Genomic DNA, 23,243 nt, shown 5'->3' on the forward strand with positions numbered 1-23,243 from the left:
AGCTTGTATGAAAACTGAAGTGGAAGTGCGGGGCATTTAGGGTTTTGTGATCATGGTTTCATTAGACTTTAAATGCTCTTTAGGGCAGGAACACTTAGAGGAGTTCAGAAATGTTTTCAACTTTAAGAAAGCTGACTTTGGGAGAATGTGATATGCCCCAAGGAATTTTTACTGGAATCCTATGAAACATGGGAAACACAGAGCTGAATTTTTAAAAAACATCTGAAGAGACTGAAATTTAAAGCCATCCTGCTTAATTCCAAGGAGGAAAAAGGGCAACTGAGGCCAAATGCAGTTAAGTAAAGATGTAAAGTTTAGTGTAAGCAACACATAGAAGACTTGGGAAATTTCTTATCTATCTGTCTATATATCTGTATCTATTTAGATACAACAAACAATCCTTTGAAAAGTAAACAACATGGTAAAAGAGTGATACAGAACTTCTTAGGAGTTAGAAAGAGCAGTTTTAAAGAAATAATTCCAGGAGGACAAAGTATCTTTTGACACTGCCATGAATTTTTTCTTCTAACCATTACATGGAGTTTCATTTATATCAGTGCTAGAAAGGACTGGGAGAAAAATGATTAACTGCTTAAGGCATACAACAAAAGCAAGAAGTTAGCAAGCTAGCATGCCCTTTTTTTCTTTGAAGAAGAATAATAAGAGGCCAGATGATTGCTTAAATATTAGCATCACATTGTGACAGAGTTTCCAGGGCTTGCTTAAAGGAAGGAAATTTGCATTGATGTGTGTACATCCTCAGAGTTACAGCCATAACAAATGTGATGCATGAATACAACCTGCAGTTCCTATCCTAGGCAAGCTGTAGGACAACTGCAGAAACAGGTGGGAGGGAAGGGGAAGAATTCCCTGTAACACATGCAGAGCATTAGATTCAGAGAAAAAACAACATTTACGTATGGTTGAAAGCTTTCTCCCCCCCCCTTTAAAAAGTAACATAAACTCCTAACAGAGAGATATATACATCTTAAGTTCTGTGATGATGGGACAGACCAGTGAGACCTGGAGTTAATCTTCATTGTTGCAGGAAAGGGCGATGAAATGAAGCAAGCTCCTATAGAACTGTTAGCTTAATATCTGCCATGCAAAAATAATAGAGGCAATTTTACTCAAACACCTTAACGGGCATAATTTGATTAGAAGCAATTGTGCAATTCTTGGAGGGAAATTTCTGCATACAAATTAATAGTAATTATCTTGCTGAAAGATAAGAAAATTAAAGACAGGCCCTAATTCTCTAAAAATTACCCAGCGTCAGGGGTTGAGAGACCTGATGCTTCTGACATCCTGTGCTGCAGGGCTGCTTGTTTCCAACTGACTGAGGTGGCTCATTGAATTTTGGTTTTAACTTTTAAAAGAAATTTAAAATCAATTTTAGTATTATTTTTGTGAATAACAAATAGATTCTTTAAATCCAAATATAAACTAAGTTGCCTACCTACAATATGAACATTCTGATTGTAACAAAAGTAGAAAAGACTAGTCAGACCATTTCTGAAGTATTTACATTTTACAGGTGAGTAAACTGTAGTGGAAACTTATCTTTACACGCCTAGGGCAGCAAATGAGTGTAAAGTATGACCTTACTAGCCACGTGCTAAAAAAGTGTGCAAAATGCGTGAAAGCATCTTTCATAGTGTATCAAGTTCAGTATAAAAAGCAAACTTGTCACGAAGCTCCTGTGAAAACTGTAGATTTTAAGAAAGGCAGAAGTAATCATTTTCCCCCAATCCTTGCAGCAGGTTAGAGTCTCCAAATACAATTAAAAATGGGTCAGAAAAGATACTGATAGGAATTTGATACAAGCAGAAAGAAATGATACCGATAGGTTTGTAGATGGCAAGATGCAAGGAGGGAAGGAGAGAGACAGGCATTTGAAGCATTAGCAGGAACAATTCCCAAGGCCGGTAAATATCGGGGGCCCCAAAGCAGTCAAAAGCAGAGTGAAGAGATTTAGAGTCAAGGCATTCAAAGGGTCTACTTAGTTTGACCAGAAGACAGTCTCACATTTCAAGGTTTCTTCTTCAGTACAGCTAAGCTTTTCAATGGGAGGCCTTGACCCCAGGGATCACTAACTGAAGAAAACAAATGTGTTTTCAAATGAGTGTATTGGCACTGTCAGAACTGACTGTACACAAGATTAAACGATATTTATTTTCACTTTCCAGAATACCATGTTAAATTTTAGAGAGACAGACAGACAGAAACGTTTCCAAATAAGACATGAGAATCTGAGCATCAGATTTTCTGTGTCAGCTGGGATTCAACAGCAGAATTCCTGTTAACTGATCTGGCTAAGCCTCCTTCCAAAATGTCAGCCTGAGGCTTTCGTGCCTTCAGCGGTCTTGGTGAGGGTGGCGGGAGGGGGACACGTGCCGTCAGTCTGTTTCAGTTTTCTCATTGCTTTTCCTCACCTTCTCCTGATGGATTGGATTTTGGTCTGGCATTTTGGAACTGCACAGATGTGATTCCCTGACTGAAACAAACAGAAGCTTGCCTGCCTCTGATAAGGAATGGAAATAAAATCAAAATTTAAAAAAATGAAAGTGATTCTGGGTACCCAGCCCGAGATGCTCTAAAAAGGAAACTTTGATTGCAGGCAGTGGATGCCACATCTCTTCATAGAGGAGTTTGCTCACAGTTCATCTGCATATTCCTTACGGCAAAGGTACTTCATCAGAACCCATTTTGTGTTTCTACCTTGATCATGCTTGAGCAGCTTCACAGCCTTCTTGGGTCCACAGGAACCAAGTAGGGACTGTGTTAAACACAAGGCGAGATGGGGGCAGCGGAAGAGAGAGATGGAGCCCAAGAGAAGGAGGCCTACGACAGACCAGATAATTTCAGATAAACATCAGATGTCTACTGAGTTTATACACAGTGCTATTTCAAGGCCACATTCCACTCTGTATTTGAATACATCCCTATACTCATGTATGAACCCACTAGCAATTTCCTAAGCATTCCTGAGGGACCTGTATAGCGAGCTGAATTTAAAATCCAGAAATTGTGTTCCCAGAAGGAGACCAATAAGAATGGAGAGGAGACCATGGACACCCCTATTTCAGCAGAAAATGTCTGAGCACATGACTAAGGTGGAACTACAGTGAGGACTTCAGAATAGCTACATACTACCCGTGAATTTTGAGGAGCGAATATGTACTTGTTAGTAAGAGGTACGACAAAGCAGGAAAGTGGGTCTCACAAAGCGCAGGCTTGTTGGGTCAAGTGTCCTTTTCCTGTTTGGCAAGTCCTTTTGTCTCTGTGTCCTCCTTATCATCCTGACACCTTACCAAAGCACAGTATGACAGACAGCTCTTAATGACTTCCTAGCACTTGATTCCTATACACTGGCCCAGCCCTTTTTTGCATAACATGAAAAATCTCTATTCCCCTCTGAATTTCTACTTTAGAACCCATGTCCACTGTCACACACACAGCTCCCCACTCCCACCCTGCAATCTGTGTCAAGACAAACATGCTCTTGTCACATCTTGCTTGAATCAGGCAGCTGAAGCCAGCACTTCTGAATGGACGGACTGACAGCCGAAGCTGCGTCAGCAGCCGGCGGGGCTGGTATCGCCCTCCCCAGGAGATGAGAACATCCTCTCCTGGGCACACCCGCTCCCACATCGCACAATTGGGGTTATTGTTCCCTATGTCCAGAAACCAGGCTCCGTCCTGTACCATCTCTGTGCGTTGCCACCATCCTGCCTGACTTGGAAATATTGTTGGTTTTTTGACTCTCCTAGCATGCTCATTAGGCAATTTGAGCACAGGGGTTAGCGGCTCGGTCCTGCTGGCAGTGTGCATTGGTTGAGCATCCCCAGCAGACTTCACTGACGCATTCCTGGGAGTAAAGATGAGTTCTGCAAATGAGCATTTACTGAGTGGGACCCTGCAAAGCACCCGAGAAAACAAAGAACATGTGCACTTCTAAAATGGGCATTTTGTGGTACCCACAGTTACAAACATCTAAGCTGAACAGTGGATACTCACTGGATGGAGTTGAAACACTGTCATGAAGACACAGAAAGAGGTACTTTAAAAATCAAGCCTACTAGTGCCCATCTTCCTCTGTTTTCCCTTCTTGCAGCTGGAGGAGAGATGACCACATACCCATCGAGACCAGAAGGAACAACAAGTTGCTTTACGCTTTGCTTTGTTTCCCATAAAGTGATGTTTCAACCCCCCTAAGCATCCCCTCTCCCATTCAGAGAGGGTGACTGAAGCAGAGTAGCATCTCTGTGCCTGGGCAAACCCTCTCCTCCTGGGCAGTGCTGCCTGCCCGCTTGCTTGCTTGCTTGCTTGCTTGCTTGTTCCCAGGTAGCTGGCTGTGAAGGGCCAACAAGCAGGCTAATTTAGAGCTCTAAAAGCTGGCAGCAGGAGCGCAATTAAGCCATTTTCACAGACTGCTGGCCAAATGCAGCAATTTATTGGCTGAGTGATTAGATTATTCATTTGCAAAGCTAAGAGAGGGCATTTTCTTACCACTTCAGTTGGCCTGTAGTACTTGTGATTGACTGTCACATGAATCTTGCCAGTCTCTTTACATCGTCCTACTTCATTTTCATTCTTCCCTTCCCACCTGTAAAGAAGATAAACATTTAATGAACCCATAATTACTTTAGTGCTCTGATCTTACCAACATTTGGCCTGCTTTCATTTACTTGAGGCTGGTGTCAATTCTCCCTGCAGGACAGTATAAACTCATTAGCTATAGGAACAAAGGCAGAGTTTAGGCTTGAATGGAGCAACAATGGCTTTTGAAGTCTCTTTGTTTTGGTTTTTGATTCAGTGGAAGGTCTAAAATACAGGACTTCCAAATTAAACACATAATGCTAGGGGAAAATAAAACGTCCTGATTTCAGAATGTCTCATGTATCTGCAAATAAATATGACAGTGAGGTTTTTCATTTGTGGATTGGTTCAAAGTTGTTTTCTTAAAATATTTTTAATTCTTGTATTTTGGCCAATACTTTCAGGAACTCTTTAATCTGTTAATTTTATGGACGTGAAGCTCTGTTTGAATAGCATTAAGCTGCATAATTTAATTTGTGCTTAACTAGGAAAAACAAAACAAAAACAGTTCTTGAGTCTTCAGTCCTAGCCCGACATGGCACTGCAGATACATCTACTGTAAACAGTACTTACTACCTGTGAGCTGAAAGCCAGCTACTTTGTCCAAATTAGTTTCATATGTGTTGAACAGCCTGCAATTTGCTGTAATTTATGTGATCTGGTTGTGCCATGAACTATTTTGTTAGCAGCTGTCCTGGTCTAAAATTTCGGGAGCAGCAGAAGAGGAACGGTTTGGCGGGTGACTAGCTCTGCCTTTGGAGAGGCCAGCCTGCAGCCTGGAAGCCTGAGGACAATGCTCCCTCTCAGAACAAATCCTTCAGATGACACGTGTAGGAACGTACATTGGTGCATCAAACCTAATTCACTGAATGTACAAAATCCAGAAGTTATGATTGAAACTCTGTCCTCTCTTTGCTTTTTGCCTCTAAGTATGTATCATGGGGCTCTGACCCAGCTTGGCACAGAAGTGTAGTGATAAAATCCTTTACTTTTTTTGTGTATAAGTAAAATCTATGTAATTTAAATCAGCACTGTTATTTAGACTATTTAGCCTCAGTCACCAGCAGTGAAAGAAAAGCGCCCCTTGCCTCCCACTTACTAATTGTACTGCCAGCTCTTGGGATTTTGTCACAGATTTGATTTCTCCTTGCTCCCCTGCCCCCCCCTACCCCCTCCTGAAGCTCCTAGAAGAATTTAATTCTTTGACAACCTCAGCCTTCATTTTTGAGTTTCTAGCCCTGAGGGCTAAGGAGGAAAGTCTGAAAATGAGACCTCTGTGTAACCATGAAAGTTAAAACACCGAAAGGCAGAAGGAAATACCAAATATGCATTATTACTAGTTTTTAAATCCCACGATTTTTTAAGCACAACTCATGACTTTGGGATGACTAGCAAAGCCTGTTGGATGCTTGATACTGGGAACACTTCACGTTGAAATAATTTCCAACAGATAACGTTCACACTGAAGTCAGCTGTTAATAGTCATGCCATGATACTAAAGATGATTTATAATTTAAATTTGCTTTCTTTCTTTTTCACAGTTGCTCTGTTTGAAGGCTGAACTGCAAAGTTTTCATTCAGAAGCCAAAACTAACATTAGTCCCTCCCTTTAAAGGGCAGAGGGTAAAAATGTGCAGGACTCAAATGAGCTTAATAGAAAACTAACCGTCACCAGTAAAACAACAGGAAGTGCTTAGATCAGGAGACGTCAGTTGTTGTTGGAGGTCACTGAGCAGAGAACCCCATTTAACACCCAACAGGCTCCAGAAGGCTCAGCCGAGCCAGTAAAGACTCACTTACTGTCGCTATCAAAGTTATATAACAATAGAAATAGCTTAAGAAGAAATCTCCACCCGTTTTGTTCAGCCCAGTAATGTGAAAAGTTCACAAGGAAAAAAAAAGTACTTCTCATTGTGAACAAAGTAGCGTTTGATAGCCACACTTCTAATTACTCCTGGCACCTTGGCGCTCACAGCTGGGGACACCATACTGCTGATAAAAGGGATTGCGCGAGAGCCAGCCTGACACCAGGGGCAAGCATCCATTTTGCTAACCAGCTCCCCCTCCCCTCTTCCTCTAACCGTAAGGAAAGGAAAAAAAAAAACCCCATCAAAACCCTCCTTAATTTATAGTCAGATTGCAGTCAGAATTGTTAACTGGAAAATGCAATGCCAGATTATCCTGAAGCATGAGCATGGTGGAAGAGGCACAGGGAGCCCTCAAGTTGCTGTAGATGTAGATAGCTCCAACCACAAGGACTACCCAGCTTTCTGCTCCTTAGGGCGGATGCCCAAATAGGCAAGAAAAGAGCCTTGTGAAGCTTGGTGGAAGCACAAGGGATCCCTGGCTAAAGAAAGTTTGGCAAATCAGGGCTGGGCTAAATTTCTAGGGGATGGGGAGTGGGTCCCCCTAACCCGCAGCTGGTGTCAAAGCCCAGGGCTTCCAGGCAGGTGCCTGCCGGCCTAGTATAGACTTTTCACAAAACGCTGGTCCTAGAGCCTGCAGGCAACGAGCCTCTACAGCAAGACCATTGCTTGCCCACACTGGGGAGCTTCTCCCTCTCACTGAAGCGAAGGATGGGTTTGCTGTCACAGCTGACAGCATCAGCCATACACGAGAACGCTCTGCGCCTGGAGAAGGGTGCACGAGACCATGCGTCTGCTACTGACAAAGCGGGTTTGATGCCCTCTGCATCTATGCTACAACACCGAGTGCCTTACCGTTGGAGATGGGTGCTTTGGGATTGCTTAGGACGACAGTCATTGTCAGCTCTGGTGGATACCACTACTATCACTGACCTCAGAAATTTCCATAAAACTAAGTTAATCACATTTCAAATGCATGTGCAAGTTCACTTGTTTAAAAGGTTCTTCACTTCAAGAGCTTTTACAGTCTGGATTTACAGAGGAATGGACCGCATTTAATTTAAGGCTAATTCCATATCTGCAGATCACTACTGTTATAATAATTATCAGCAGTGATGAATGCTCCTTTTCCTCTTCAACTCTAGAGATTCCAATTATTTTTCATTTCCTATAACTACTCAGTAAGACAACAAGCTTCAAGCTATAAAAACATCCACAGGTACAGAGGATTTTCTGAGGATGAAGAGCTGGGGTATCCACCTGGTGGGGTGTGAGGTGGGCAGGGAAGGATACAGGGGAGCCAGGATAACTGAGGGAGGGGTGGGGGGGTGGGAATAGCACTGCAATGGACCAAATGGTCCAAATGGCTGTAACTGAGAAGCAAACAAGGCAAAGTACATATATTTTTGAGGTGGTGAAGAAATCAACTAAAAGTGAACCCTTTCACAAAAGTACAGATAAACAAGTATATGCATTTCATTTCCTTGCTTGATCTTTACATAGAAACAGAACTGATAGCATTACAAAAAATATTCAAAACCACTAGTAGCTACAGCTGCTCAGCCTCTTTGTGGAAAATAAAACTATCACATACACCTTTTAAATCAAATATATGCCAATAGAAAATACTTTCACATTTGAAAATAAACAACAAATTAATTAAAAATAAGATTTTGGGAAAATTTTGCTCTTCCTCTACAGCTAATACGAGATACCATCTGTGTAGACTTCTTGGATTTGTGGCTGATTGCTGCTACACACACAATTAAGCCAAAGCACTTCATTCTGTCCTGGCACTTTATAAACAGCAAAACTGACACCATATAACAGACCATTAATGTCTTTTGCAAGTAATCTTTTGTAGGGAAAATTTAAATATGACTCTTCATATGTTCCTTTGCCACCAACTCAACCACCAACATTGCCAGCAGCTCTGATGCGTCAAAGCAATCAAGGATATAGGTATTGCTTAACCACGATCTTGTGCTTAAATCTAAAGAACAAGTATGCTGCCATAGAGGGATCTACTTAAAATATTTTTCAAATGCTCTGATGAATCTGGTCTTCAGTGTTTGTTCACTAAAGGAACACAGTTAAAACAATGTTCTTGTTGGTATTATATTCCCAGCATTGTCAAGCTCAAGTTTCAAAAATCTAATTTGTGACTCCCCACATTACAAGACTTTAAAAAAGAATACGTGCTAGGCTCCCTATGTTTTGGTTTCTTTTTTTTTTTCAGATCATTGCAAGTCTTTTGAAGCTCTTATGCCTTTATTCCAAATTGTGAAAGTTGGTACTGAGAAGAAAATGTTTTCTCAAAGAATATTAATACTTCTGTGAAAATCAAAACATTCTGGAAAGAAAAGTTTTTGTTTCAAGTAAGTTCCATTACTGTCAACCTGAAACAAAATTATATTAATAATATCTAAAAAAGAAGGTTTGACATTTTCAGAATGGATTTTTTTTCTTTCAGAATGGCTTTAAAAATTCTTTTAAAGTTATTCTTTCTTTAAAATGAGGTTAGAAAAGAAACAAAGCAGTCCAGCTGACCTGAAATCAGATATTTTTTCAAATTGCATTTGTGAGAATTATTTTCATTTCGGGGACGGGAAAGTGGAATTTCCCATGAAACACCACATTCAGAGAGTAAGAAGTCTAGGAGGTTCCTGGAGTGTGTGGAAGATAAATTCCTGACACAGCTGGTAGGTGAGCCTACTGGGGAGGAGCCTTGCTAGACCTACTGTTTACTGACAGGGAAGGACTGGTGGGAGGTATGATGGTCAGAGGCTGTCTCGGGCTTAGTGACCATGAAATGATAAATTCTCAATTTTGGGTGAGGCAAGGAAGGTGGTCAGCAAAACCACCACTATGGACTTCCAGAGGGCAAACTTTGGCCTTTTCAGGACACTGGTTGAGAGAGGCCCTTGGGAGACAATCCTGAAGGGCAAAGGGGTCCAGGAAGGATGGACACTCTTTAAGAAGGAAATCTGAATGGCTCAGGACCAGGCTATTCCCACGCGCCGCAAGACGAACCGCTGAGGAAGACAACCAGCCTGGCTGAACAGGGATCTTTTGCTAGGACTCAAAAAAGTAAAGGAGAGTTTATCATCTCTGGAAGAAAGGGCAGGCAACTCAGGAGGAGTACAGGGATCTTGTTAGGTCATGCAGAGAGGAAATTAGAAAGGCAAAAGCTCAGCTAGAACTAAATCTGGCCACTATTGTAAGAGACAACAAAAAATGTTTTTACAAATATGTTAACAATAAAAAGAGAGCCAAGGAGAATATCTATCCTTTAATGGATACAGAAGGGAACATTGCCACCAGAGATGAGGAAAAGGCTGAGGTACTTAATGCCACCTTTCCCTCAGTCTTTAATAGCGAGACCAGTTATCCTCAGGGTACTCTGCCCCCTGAGCTGGAAGGCAAGGACAAAGAGCAGAACATACCCCCCATAATCCAGGATGAAATAGTTAGTGACCTACTACACCATCTGGACACTCACAAGTCTATGGGACCAGATGGGATCCATCCAAGAGTACTGAGGGAGCTGGCGGAGGTGCTTGCCAAGCCACTTTCCATCATTTATCAGCAGTCCTGGTCAGTGGGGGAGGTCCCAGACGACTGACTGGAGGCTTGCCAATGTGACACCCGTTTACAAGAAGGGTTGGAGGGAGGATCCAGGGAACTACAGGCCTGTCAGCTTGACCTCAGTACCGGGGAAGATTATGGAACGGCTCATCTTGAGTGCGCTCACATGGCATGTGCAAGACAACCAGGGGATTCAGGCCTAGCCAGCATGGGTTCATGAAAGGCAGGTCCTGCTTGATCAACCTGATCTCCTTCTGTGACCAGGTGACCCACCTAGTGGATGAGGGGAAGGCTGTGGTTGTTGTCTACCTGGACTTCAGCAAGGTCTTTGACACTGTTTCTCATGGCATACTCCTTGAGAAGCTGGCATCTTATGGCTTAGAAAAGCGTACTCTTCGCTGGGTAAAAAACTGGCTGGCTGGATGAGCCCAGAGGGTTGTGGTGAATGGAGTTAAATCCAGTTGATGGTGCGTCACCAGTGGTGTTCCCCAGGGCTCAGTATTGGGGCCAGTTCCCTTTAGTATCTTTATTAATGATCTGGATGAGGGGATCAAGTGCACCCTCAGCAAGTTTGTGGACGACACCAAGTTGGGAGGGAGGGTTGATCTGCTGGAGGGTAGGAAGGCTCTACAGAGGGATCTGGACAGGCTGGATCGATGGGCTGAGGCCAACTGTATGAGGTTCAAGAAGGCCAAGTGCCAGGTCCTGCACTTGGGTCACGGCAACCCCATGCAGCGCTACAGGCCTGGGGAAGAGTGGCTGGAAAGCTGCCCGGCAGAGAAAGACCTGGGGGTGCTGGTTGACAGCCGGCTGAATATGAGCCGGCAGTGTGCCCGGGTGGCCAAGAAGGCCAACGGCATCCTGGCCTGTATCAGAAATAGTGTGGCCAGCAGGAGCAGGGAGGTGATCGTCCCCCTGTACTCGGCCGTGGTGAGGCCACACCTCGAGTCCTGTGTTCAGTTTTGGGCCCCTCACTGCAGGAAAGACATGGAGGTGCTGGAGCGTGTCCAGAGAAGGGCAACGAAGCTGGTGAGGGGCCTGGAGCACAAGTCTTGTGAGGAGCGGCTGAGGGAGCTGGGGCTGTTTGGCCTGGAGAAAAGGAGGCTGAGGGGAGACCTTATCGCTCTGTACAACCACCTGAGAGGAGGTTGTAGTGAGGTGGGTGCTGGTCTCTTCTGTCAGGTGGCTGGAGATAGGACAAGAGGATATGGCCTCAGGTTGTGGCAGGGGAGGTTTAGGTTGGATATTAGGAAAAATTTCTTTACTGAAAGGGTTGTCAGGCATTGGAACAGGCTGCCCAGGGAAGTGGTTGAGTCACCATCCCTGCAGGTATTCAAAGAGCGTGTAGACAAGGCACTTCAGGACATGGTTTAGTGGGCATGGTTGATAGCTGGACTCGATGATCTTGAAGATCTTTTCCAACCGAAATGATTCTATGATTCTGTGATTTAATTCTCACCCAGTCTTCCTATAGGAGAAACTCTCATACCTCTTATGATGTATGAAATCAGATAATTAAATTGCTATAGTCTTCAAACCTTAATTTGAATTCTGAAACAGTTATTAGGTCTGCCTACCGATAAAACCTTGTATCAATAAAGTAAGTAACAAAAGCCTGCTCAGCGGGAAGAGTTAATTGTCCAGCTGAGGTGGGTTAAATACCTCCTGAAACATATACTCTACAGTGAGAATGGTGATAAAAAGTGGTGCAGTCCTAAGCGATGACCCTTGCTCATGTGAGTTCACCCAGGCCAGTGTTCTTCACTGACCTGACTGGGTTCCTTTCAACGATCACTCTCAAAATGCCTCCAATTTCCGTATGAGATTCTGTTCCCTTCCTCCTCATCTGAAAACTTCTCATTTTCCTGAGCTGTTAAATACAACACATAGCACTGGCCAGCCAGCAATTTTTGGTGGGCAAAAGCCAGACCTGGAAACAGCAGCTGTTTTGATGGTTCCTCTTCCACATCCCCACAGCACCATTACTAACGTATTGTTGGCTTTCCATTCTTACAGCAATCTTTCAAATCTCATGTGTTTCTGTAACACAAGCTTCCATTTTAAGGTAAAAAAGAAAAAAAAAAAGAAAAACCAGAAAAACCCTCCTCCCTCAGTTCAATCTCAGTTCAACCTTCACTGTCACTGAAGAGGCCACTGCTCCACTTCTGCTAGTAGTTCACCTCATTAGACCTTACAGCTTATCTGCAAACTTCCCCTTTTTTGGCTGATCTTTTATAAAACCAACTGGCATGTTAGTTAAGATAGAATTTGTACGTAGAGCCAAATGACTAGAGTAAAATACTCATTTTTACTGAATTAATTCTGATCCTAGGAGCAATGAATATTTCTGTAACAAATGTGCATGTATTTTTATATTAATAAAAACCACAATAAATCTTTCCACTGCTTGAACAGTTTTTTCTTTTTCTTTTTTTTTTCTTTTTTTCTTTCCACATTTCCAGACAGCAGTTTTTGTAGCACTCTGCAAAGAACTCTGAGTGCTGTAGTGGTTTCAGGCTATCTTTGCAATCCTGTTCTAATTTAATAAGATTAATGACAGAAAATTAGTCAAGACAAGTGTTTGCCTGTTTCGTTTACCCTGCTGTAGTTCAAATTATAGGCGGGAAGTGTTTCCCCCAAGTACTGCTTAATTAGTAATAAGTAGAAGGGAAAGTAAAAGAAAAAAAAGAGTAATCCTTACAGGGGGAAAATATTTGTAGCTCTGAGGCTTTCCTGTTAGTACAAAGGACTGAATTTGAATGATTCAGAGGACTATATAAATAAAATTTGAAATTTCTCCCTTAAACAAGAAACGTTAGAAGAAAAAAACCCACACAAGGTAGATAAACCTCTGTGTACACTTTACAGGCAATTTCAGAGAGAGAATCAGTCTTATTGCAGCCGTACATTTCATTAGTTACAAAAATGTAGTAAAGTTTCTCTCTCTCTTATTTTGGCTAGAAAACATAGTCCTGATACATGCTAATGACTGTCTATGACAGGGTATTATGTTATCTTCTTGGAAAGACTTTTTAGCCTGTCCGGGATTTTCAGCTGTATAAGTTAATGTGAATTGTTAGGAAGACAAAAACCTAAAAAAATAAAAAAGAAAAATTTAGTTGGTTGATGGGGCAGCCAGGACTGCTTTTCTTCCTGTTCTCTACTGCAGTATCAAGATATGACAGCTAAGACTTTTTTACATTTACAACTTTCCCTGCCAAAGCACAAAGTAGGGATGGTTAAGAGCCCCTGCACGCATGCCCTGTGTTCTCAGATGTGCTATGAGCTCTGCCAGCTGCTGCTTGCCATGACATTCCTCCTGGCCATTTACTCCATCATTCTATCCATTTTGAAAGGCACATTGTACAGCAATACTGGGAAGCTGGGCCATCACTTACAGCAGTGGAAAGGGCTGCTGGAAATTTCCCAGATAAGTTTTTGAGATTGCGAAATTTCATAATACCTGCAACCCTGCAAAAAAAACCCCCAAACAACCAAACAACTCAACCAAACTTTGAGGAAGGGAGATAGGAAGAAAGCAGCCGTCCTCGCAGGAACTCATTTAGCAATTGCACTCTGGTGCGCTGGTTCTTAGGTGCCTCATAAATTGTAAAGAAACAGATCAATGGAACTCACCAGTGGGGTCCTACAATGCTAAAAGGGAGGATTTTGCTGCCAGGTTACTCCCTGAAGAAGATATATTCAAGCTGGAGGAGGTGGGAGTAGAAAGCCCTTGGGGGTTTCAAAGAATGTGAGAGGTTAGCAGCCGGCCGGCCAAGAAGCCAGTGAGGGTAAGGAGAGAGTGTGTGTGCTGCAAAAGCACGGGCTGGGCTGACACCTAGAAAAATTATGGAGGTTCCTAACAAAACTTTCCAAATCCCGAGAAATATTTTACACCTAATGCAACTTGAAAGATGAACGATGGCTACGGAATGAGTAGTGTGTCTGTTGTGACACTACTCCCACCTTGGGAGCAGGGGGAACGAACGGCTGGTTTATTTGGCTAGACTGTATTCAAAATGATCAGAATTACAGCACTGTCAAAATGATCAACAACAAAATTATCATTAGCACCTAAAATGTCACCTCAGTCTCCATATATATAGCTTTTTATATATCACCTGTAAATGGCTTAAGAAATTAATAACTTATTCACAGTGAAGAAAAATTTCAGAAGAGCCATGGGGATTAGCAGCCCAAGCCCTGTTTCTAAAGCGATTTAGGTTCCTAAAAATCCATGTCACTAGATGTCACGTGGATTATTGTACAATTTTTGAAAATTACTTTTATTGATTAGTAAAAAAAAAAAAGTAACTATGCCTTTGTACACACAAAACACCTGCCCTAGCTCATCACTTGGAGTCATACTGTAAAGTTTCCCTGAGAGAGAAACTTGTGACTGATTGATTCAATCCAAACACAGACGGCAGTAATCACCAACAGAAGTGATATGCAGTCCACCATATGGAGCTATATGTGAGCAAAAAAATTAAAAAATGCAACACAAAATTTTGTGTGTTAGGACCAACTAAATCTAAAGTAAGCATTTAATATCCTCTCTATAACAGAAGCTATTCATAAAAGTACTTTCACTTTTATTTGTGTAATTGTTGTTCTTTTCTTTAGGTTTTCTTGAGGGTTTAATTTGCTTTCTGAAAAACACATGCTGATTTGTCAGTCTTGGGACATGCTGAGACTTCTTAGGCCAACACCAAAGCAGGGAGTTTAATTTTAAACTAATGGATAAAATTATTGACATCAAAAGAAACTGTGATGTTGAGAACATCTATAAATAAAGACATTCAGCTAAGTACTGACCTATATGTTTCGGTTTCTAATTTTAGGTAATCAAAAAAAATATTGTTCAGCAAACATTCATTCTTGCTTTTGCAAACAGCACTAGACGGACAAAATCACAAGAATTCTTACTTATATGGATCAACTGAATCCACAGCATATTCGTATCAATGCTTACTAGGGAGAATTAGCTTATAAACACAAGAAGCAAAAGTATAGAAAAAGGAGCAAAAATAAGAAAGACAAAGCAATTACTAGAGCTCCTACTACCTCCCCTTTACCCTGTCAAACCTCACTACTGTTAAGGCATGTAGGACAATGTGTGATCAGTCAGGGACATCTTGCTATGAAGAGATGTTAAAAATATGGAGAGAATATTATTCCCAAAACTGAACTTTTGGGCTAGAAATTCTATTTATACAGTCTCTCTCTCCCCCATCAGAATTTTTTCTGGAAGTTGATGCCAAAAATTGAAACCAGACTAAAAACTCATTGAGAAGAAAATGTTATTACCTCCCCAGCCACCCACTGGCTGTTCAAATAATATTGTATATATCTGTGCACTTCTGCATATTTATTGAATTTGTCAAGTTTTTGTTCCCAAGTAAAACTTATTGGCCCTGTCAAAAGTTCACCAGCTGCACAAGTGACTTTGATGGCCTGAGGAACAGCCCTGGCGCTAGCGTCATGGAAGAGCCTGTGGCTTTCCTCTCCCTTTTCCAGCTGAGATTGGTATGTTGATGCATGGGGCCCAGAGAAGATACAGAAGGAGGGAAATTGAAAAAATAATAAACAATAAAAATATAAATTGCAGAAAGCGCTCACCAAGCCATCCTGGTTTTATTATATGGCCTTGAGAAGGAATTTTGTATTTTCAATCAAACTATGTGGAATATGCATTGTAAACATTCTGCACCCACTGCTCAACATTTTTATGGCTTAGTAGGAGAAGAGCTAATAGGAACATAGAGTGGGTTGCTACATAATCCGTGTGGTGTGGCTGATGGGCTGTCACGTGGAAAGAACAGGGTTGGCAGGTGTCACCTCTTGAGATTGCAGAGGATGGGAGCAGGACTATGGGGATCTGGGGGCACAAAATAGAGAATCGGGCAGAAAAGTCCCTTTTGCAGCAAGGTGATGAACAGTACCCTGGTAGTAACATCTTTGGAGGGGCTTCTGTTCCCCAAGGAGGGGAGTGAATGGGAGAATAGAGAATGAAGACTTGGAATAAAAAATTAAGATGTACCCACCTACATTTTTTTCTTATGGTCTAGAGGGCAACACTAGAGACATCCGCTGTGGCAGTCATTCATGCCCCAAAGGTCTCACATGTTACAAAATTAGAAAGTGAGGGGAAAAAAAGAAGAATGTAGAGAAAAAATACTCTAACACAGCAAATGCAACAGGCTAGAAATGTTCAACCCGTGGCTGCTATCTCATATTCACACTTACACAATGGTTTTCCCGATGTGCTTAAATGACTTCTCCACAAATTCACGGACACTATGGACCTCCCCAGTGGCTATGACAAAGTCCTCGGGCTCATCCGTTTGCAACATCAGCCACATGGCCTGCAGAAAGACAAACAAAGTCAGATTCAGTGCACATGTAAGTGGCCTCTTTGGAACATGATATTATATTAATGCATTTTTGGTTTGGAAATAACTACACATACACACACATACCCCAAACTGGGGAAATTAGCACTTTCCTAACATGGTGGCTATTAACCAGTTCAGTGCAACTCTGAAAAGAGTTCAATTATTTCTTATTACAGCAAACAATGCTGTATTTGATTTTCAATTTGTTTCACAGCAGGGGTTTCTGCAGGGGAGACTTTAATATGTTTACTTTTGAACACAGACTTGGTTTAGTGCTCAAGAGCATGGATTCACTTGTTTAAAGCACTGCATTAATTGACATAGATATAGGGGAAAGAACAAAATTTTGTAACGTTTCAGTCCAGAGTGTTGTTGCCTGTCTGTTATAGAACGATGTCAAGCACATTGAATCATGAAAACATGGGTCCTTTTGGCTCTTTCTTCTGTCACGTTTGTTTTGGCTGAGTTGAGATTTTAGTTAAGAGCAAGTAATTAAAAATGTAAATAAGAATAGTCAACAGTGTATTTGAATAAATTAATCTGTTTTTCCTGCTGAATATGTGCTGAATGTTACATACTAAAGCACCGTAGCAGAAACATTTTCTTTTGACACAGGAACACAGAAAACACTGGTAGAAAAGCGAGACTACCATTAACATCTCTTTCAGAGAACCGTTTGTGCAGCAGCAAAAATCGCAATAGGTTTTGAAGCAAAACTTCATGGGATTGTCAACATATTTGCATTTCAGAGGAGCAGGTTTACTTCCCACAGCAATGTCTTTCACAGAGTGCCCTCCCACAAACAAGTAATAATGGATGAGCACTTTCTCAGAGGGCTGGCCAGCTAAGTCAGCTTGAAAGCAGGAAAGCAGATGGAAAAAGAAGCACGCAAAGACACGTGTGACTTCTCTGAGGTATCACGGCAGGTACATTTCAGTTTTCTGATATGCAAGCCACCACTCTAGTGACTATACTATTTGACTGCCTAGGAGCTGTAGGCGGACAGAATAATTATTACTTTAGATCAATCAAAATGATGTAAACACTTCATTTCCTTTGGAGAGGAAAAGGGAATACCTGTATGGCATGATCCTCCTTTAATAAATAACCAGAAAAGGAAAACAAAATAATTCAACTTTCTCTCCATATGGTAAAGAGGACTGTCATCTTCTCACAGTGTAATCCACAATGCTATTTGCATTGACCTCTTCACATCAGCTTTAAAGAAAACAACTTTAGTAGGTCCCTTGATGGTAGTGGATACTCTGCAAATCAGATTAATAAAAGCTTTGGGACAGCTCAGTTTCTCTTGGTAAATACCACCTAAAATATTCAATTTTCCCCCCTCTATTCTTAATAAATCAGTGTCCAGCATAGCAAGGCGATACATTCCACTTAAATGGTTCTATTTGCAAGTAATTTTTCTTCCCAGTTATTATTTTATGCATCTTCCAAAGTTTTGACAAGATTTTATTAACATGTTCCTTTTGAACCTTTTTGGTTCTTGAACGTGTGTGGAAGGCTGGGTTTTGGGCAACTGCTGTGTAAGTCCTTGACATTAATTGTGCTTTAGGGATATGACCTGCTGGGCAGGACAATGGCAGCAACTTTATTTTTCCTTTCCAGGGTTGAACATCCTAGCCAATGACGCAGAAATACCCGACTGGCTGATGAAACTCCTCTTGTGGGGAGGAGATGTCTTAACTTGTATCTCATATGAGCTTTCTTGGAACATCGGGGTTTCCCTGTAGATTTGAGAGGTCGCCATAAATCACCAATTCCTGTTTCTTCATGACTGGACAAGCTTGCAGGATTCACAGTAGTAGCAGCTTCACAGAAAAATAAAAGGAATATCTAAAATAAGTAACTGATAGTTCTGGTTCTTCTAGCATCGTCCCTGATTTCACAGACCTTCAGCTTTCATTAAGCAGCCCAGCTGAAAACAAGAAGCTTCCTCATATGAGAAGGCACTATTTGAGTGAATAAGGATTTCCAAGATTAGATAGTCAGTCAGAGTCAGAATTTATAGTGGTTCTCCTCTTGACTTTGGTGGATGTTTGCTGTACATAATGAATTCAAGGTCTTGCCTTTCTTTGTTTGAAACTTACACAGCAGTGTAGTGTCAGATACATCCGACAGGCAGGTAAAAACCAACCCTCATTTATTGGTAAAAATCACCCCCCAACCCCAAATGCCATGTAGGTTGACCGAATATGCAATATTAGTATAAGGACCTGCTACTTACTATGCACTTTTGTAAAGTAGTATTAATATGTATAAGTAGAAGCAGGATCAGACTTACAATAATTTTTTGCTATCCCTCCACTTCTAAACACCTCAGTTTTGTAATTCATTGGACACAATTTTAGTGTGGGTGCTTATGCTGAGACATTCAACAATCCAGTGAGTGTTTAAAATATTTACACATTAATTTGTGTATTAATATAAAATAGCGTTAGAAGTTTCTCTTTACTCTAAAACATGCACTACATTGAAGGAGACAGCTACAAAATACTTAACAAAAACCCAGCCTTCGACAATTGGTCCCACCAAGTTTTATACATTTGGATGTATCAACTCTTGTCTACTGTTTCAAAGAGCAAGCAATCACCTTCTTAGAAATACAACTTAAACTGCAGTAAATTTCTACAGGATCAACTTTGCAATGATCCAACAATGCAGATAGACTTGCTAAAAGCAATTTTTACCTCAACTCCTACCAGGAAAGAATGTTTAGATTAATGATTACTTGAGAATCTATCACTGCTGGTTCTTTTATTTTTTCTGGCATTCACAATTGTTAGCATTTACAATTACCTCAATCAAATCAGGTATGAAAAAAATGAACGTGCTAAAAATTATGAAATAAGTGATAGTTCTGTTTTGCTTTGAGGAAAGTGCCCAAACACTGTTGCTTTGAATGGGTCTGCATAAACAGTCCATAAAAAAACGCAAAGGCACGCCAGAAGATAGAAAAATCTTTGAACAAGCTCAGCATTCAAATCTTTATTTCCACAGGTACAGCCCGTGACAACCACTGAGAAATCTGTGTACAAGCAGTAGCTATATGCTTTCCCTACAGCAAGTGCCAGGAATGTGCTTCCCCCCACATCGGACTAATAAAGGCCCTTGACCTATCAATTTCTAGGCATTTCCTTTAAGAGTTCATATTGTACCAGACTCTGGTCCGAGAATGAGAGGAAAGGGGGAGATACAGCTCCAGGTTTATTTGTCATTACTGAATGGCTTACTGGTTTTAACAGAGGGGAAAAGCTTTGTTTAAATTTCCACTGAAAGTAATTAATGGTTATTGACTGGCAAATGAAGAACAGGTGACACTCTGAATTAGAAGATAAATGATCTCATGTTCTAGCGCGATAATGGGTTAGTAATTGCTACAAAGCCTCAGCCTAGTGCGTCCCATCATAATGCTAGATCATGTCCAGAACACAAAGGCCTCTGTGTGAGAGGTATTCAGCCATTCACCTCCCGATACAGCTGCAGAGTGATTTGCTCCATTTATTCTCTGATGGACTGCACAACTGAGGCAAAAGTTCACCCATTCTCACCTTCCTGTTCACATGCTGAACCACATGACCCATGACATGGCTGAACTGAGATAAAAATATTGCCCAGCTTTGGCTCTTGGCTATCTTTTAACCATCGCAAGGTCATATATTTTAGGAATTTTTCTGGTGCAGGAGTGGACAGTCGTGGATTTTCCTCTATTTCTTTGAAAAGGCTTTTTTGGATGGGCTGACAGCAAGTAAAGAAATGACTTGTGTTCGGTTCTGCCACCCTCTCCCTAATTTTTTGCTTGATCCAGTTAACAAAATGTGGGCAAATGTTGAAAAGGAGGAGAAAACTACTATGGAAATAATTTAGGCTTTGGCTCTCTTAGAATAAGACTGCTCCTTTAATGGCAAATGTAACAAAACATATTTTTCATATTTGAACTCTTTTTGGCTCTAGTCTAGTGACTCACAAAGTCTAAAGGCAATACTATGTCATTTACATTTAAAGACAGAAACCTAACCAGAGAGAGATACATAGCAAGTCTAGCAAGCAGACACACTTTTATGATTATGAGGACTAGGATATCAGTTCTGCATGCCTAAACTACAGTCTCTGCCAAAATCTTTCCTCTTTCATCTTTCCCCTCTTCCCTTTTCTGTGCATAAACCCCTGCCAGAAGTAAGCACTGTTTTCAAGCAACATATCCAAACCATGAACCAGTCTTCTCCCTGCCCAAATTTGTTTGCTTACGTAGTGTTTACACCTGGGCTAGTGAAGGGGAGAACCCAAGCTGGCCTAACACAACCCCCATATAGGTACATTCTGTGCATGCCACTGCCGTTATGGTTGTGATGTGTCTGCTTGTCTCAAGCATCTGGAGCATGTTGTAGATGTGTTTCACCATTAACTTCCAGTCCAGCATCCCAGTGAGAAAACATTTATTAACTGGGCTGTCATCCATGGATAACAAAGACTCAGTACTTGAGGTTATGTTTAACTCTCTATATATGATACTTTCACTGTCTGCTCTAGCACTGTATACTGTTAAGATGGGCTCGTAATCAGGTATCTGCCTAATTAAGAGAAAAAAGAAATACAAATCCAACTTTCTGAGACTTTAAAGTACAACCGATAATTTTTGTTCTAGAAATAAAAGATGATTTTTCAAGAGAATGAGTAAAGCCTTTTCTTATGTCTCATCCGATGCAAGACCCAAACCAGATACGACTGAACAGACATACAACGTGATAAATGGAAAATGTTCCTGTTGGTACTAATTACTATTGCCCTGCAATGTTACACAGCATTTTTTCCCAAGCCCTATACTGTCAAAAAAATCTTTCCTACATATTTCTAGGTATTAAGCAGAGAACTTCTGACTTTGTATTTGCCACACACACACACACAAAAAAATCAAACCAAATCAGTAATGTTTACTTTAGGAGATGGAACAGATAGTTGCAGCCTGATGCAGGTTGCATTGTCCGTGCATTTCAGAGACAAAGCAGCAGACTGGTGAATGTCTAGCTCTACTTACTTATCACTTGCAGAGGGCATGGGTTACCTCAAGGCTGTCAACAATTAGGGAGCAATTTCTAAGTCAGAAAACATTACCACCCAGAGAGACCCAAGAGTACATTATCACCATTTATAGCAGTTCTGTCTTTACAGTATTCCATACTCTATTGTCTAGAAGTGGGCAGAAGAATTCAGTGGGTTGGACATGGTACTCTCTAGTGATCCCAAACCTAGCTATCCTGCTGGGGTCACCACTGAGAAGGAGAATTGAGCATTTTGGGCCAAAGCATGATGAGGGATGTGGCAGCAAAGGAGAACCTTCTCCCCATATGGCGAGGACAAAGGCCTGGCATGACTGTTGTTCCTGCATGCATCATGAGGGACTGTTCCCTTTGTGCCACAAAAGACAGGGCTATTGTATCACCTCTTTGTCTGCATTGTCCCAACTCAATTGCCCTGGCATGGAAAGAAGCTGCTCCGCATCTTCTGCGCTGCGCGATGTGGGGAGATGTCATGCCCACGCACTTCCTGCCTGCCTGGATGTGAAGCAGTTCCAGATGCCATCACCCACCTCCTCCTGACACAACCCAGCTGACTGGCTGTGGTTTCTCAAGCTGCTACAGAAATGACCACAACTGATGATCGTGCCTTAGAAAAGTGAGACTGGGGACATCGACTCAGAGCTCTGAACCCAAACTGACTTCCAGTTTTTCTATTTATTTACTTTTGGAGGGGCAGGGAAGGCAGAAGAGGTGCTGCACTGGCCGAGTCATCCACATCTGATTGACTTCTGTGACTGTTAAAAGTGTAGGTGTGTACTGGGTGTACCTGGTAAGCATGAGAGTGTGTTATATAAGGAGATTATATAAAAATACAGCAATATGTACATATAATACACAACAGAGGGGGAAAAAAAAAATCTCCTTACACATGTTCTGCACACAATAGGGGCATAGCACACATTACTGAAAAACACTAATGAAGCTCAAGTGCAGCAAAAAGGTCTTGTGATCAGAGTAAAATATAAGCTGCCTCTGCCTGAAAGCCAACACAAAAGCATTGGGCATGATCCCGTGCTCCCTGCCACAATGTGAGTTCAGTCTAAGTAATGACTATTGCTTTAGTACTTGTTTCTGATGATGTTATAAGGCAAGGCAAGCACGGCAGGGAGACTCGTGCCAAGGAAAACCACAGGGATGTGCTGCCAGGCATGCTGATACTCCCAAGAAGCCAGTGACAGCAGGAATATGGGAGTATGCATAACCAATGTACTCCTATGCTTTTTTTCCTGAAATACAACCCTTCTTGCTCAGTTACTTAAAAAGTAAGGGTGCACATCCAACAAGCACGAACCTTACTATGCTGTTACAGTTTGCACTTGAAAGGCAAACTGAAGTTCATGATTGAGGTCACTGTCTACCATTGCAACAAGAGTGACACTTTTCACAAGCTCAACCCTCTCTTAAAACCTACAGCAAAAGAGGTGCTGCCCAAGAAGGGCGGGAGACATGCCTCTTCCTTTCCCCTGAAGAGTCATCATCCTGTTTTCTCAGATCACCAAAAATCACAGCGTTGGTGCAGTATCTGTTGCTCAAGGAACCTCCATTCACGGAAAAACCTTTCTGAACACCATTTAATTATCTATCAGATCTCATCAGTTTAAATACATTTTGATATGTTTGTTCCTTAACAGCGTAATGCTGAACATAAGGACTCCGATGTCTGTGTACAAAGCTTTTCCTTTAGCGTTGTCCTT

The 23,243-nt window shown here is 41.5% G+C and overlaps 1 protein-coding gene across 1 annotated transcript in view; it reads right to left on the reverse strand.

The window, feature by feature from the left end:
- GMDS (GDP-mannose 4,6-dehydratase) overlaps positions 1-23,243 on the reverse strand; it is a 429,715-nt gene that overhangs the window by 68,411 nt on the left and 338,061 nt on the right. Inside the window, exons 8-9 of the mRNA XM_052780355.1 lie at positions 16,305-16,423; positions 4,513-4,609 (exon numbers count right to left, since the gene is read on the reverse strand). Of these exons, the coding sequence (XP_052636315.1) occupies positions 4,513-4,609; positions 16,305-16,423 (216 nt within the window). The remainder of the gene's footprint in view (positions 1-4,512; positions 4,610-16,304; positions 16,424-23,243) is intronic.

This window comes from Harpia harpyja, chromosome 1 (assembly GCF_026419915.1).
Source record: "Harpia harpyja isolate bHarHar1 chromosome 1, bHarHar1 primary haplotype, whole genome shotgun sequence".
NCBI classification, from domain to species: Eukaryota; Metazoa; Chordata; class Aves; order Accipitriformes; family Accipitridae; genus Harpia; species Harpia harpyja.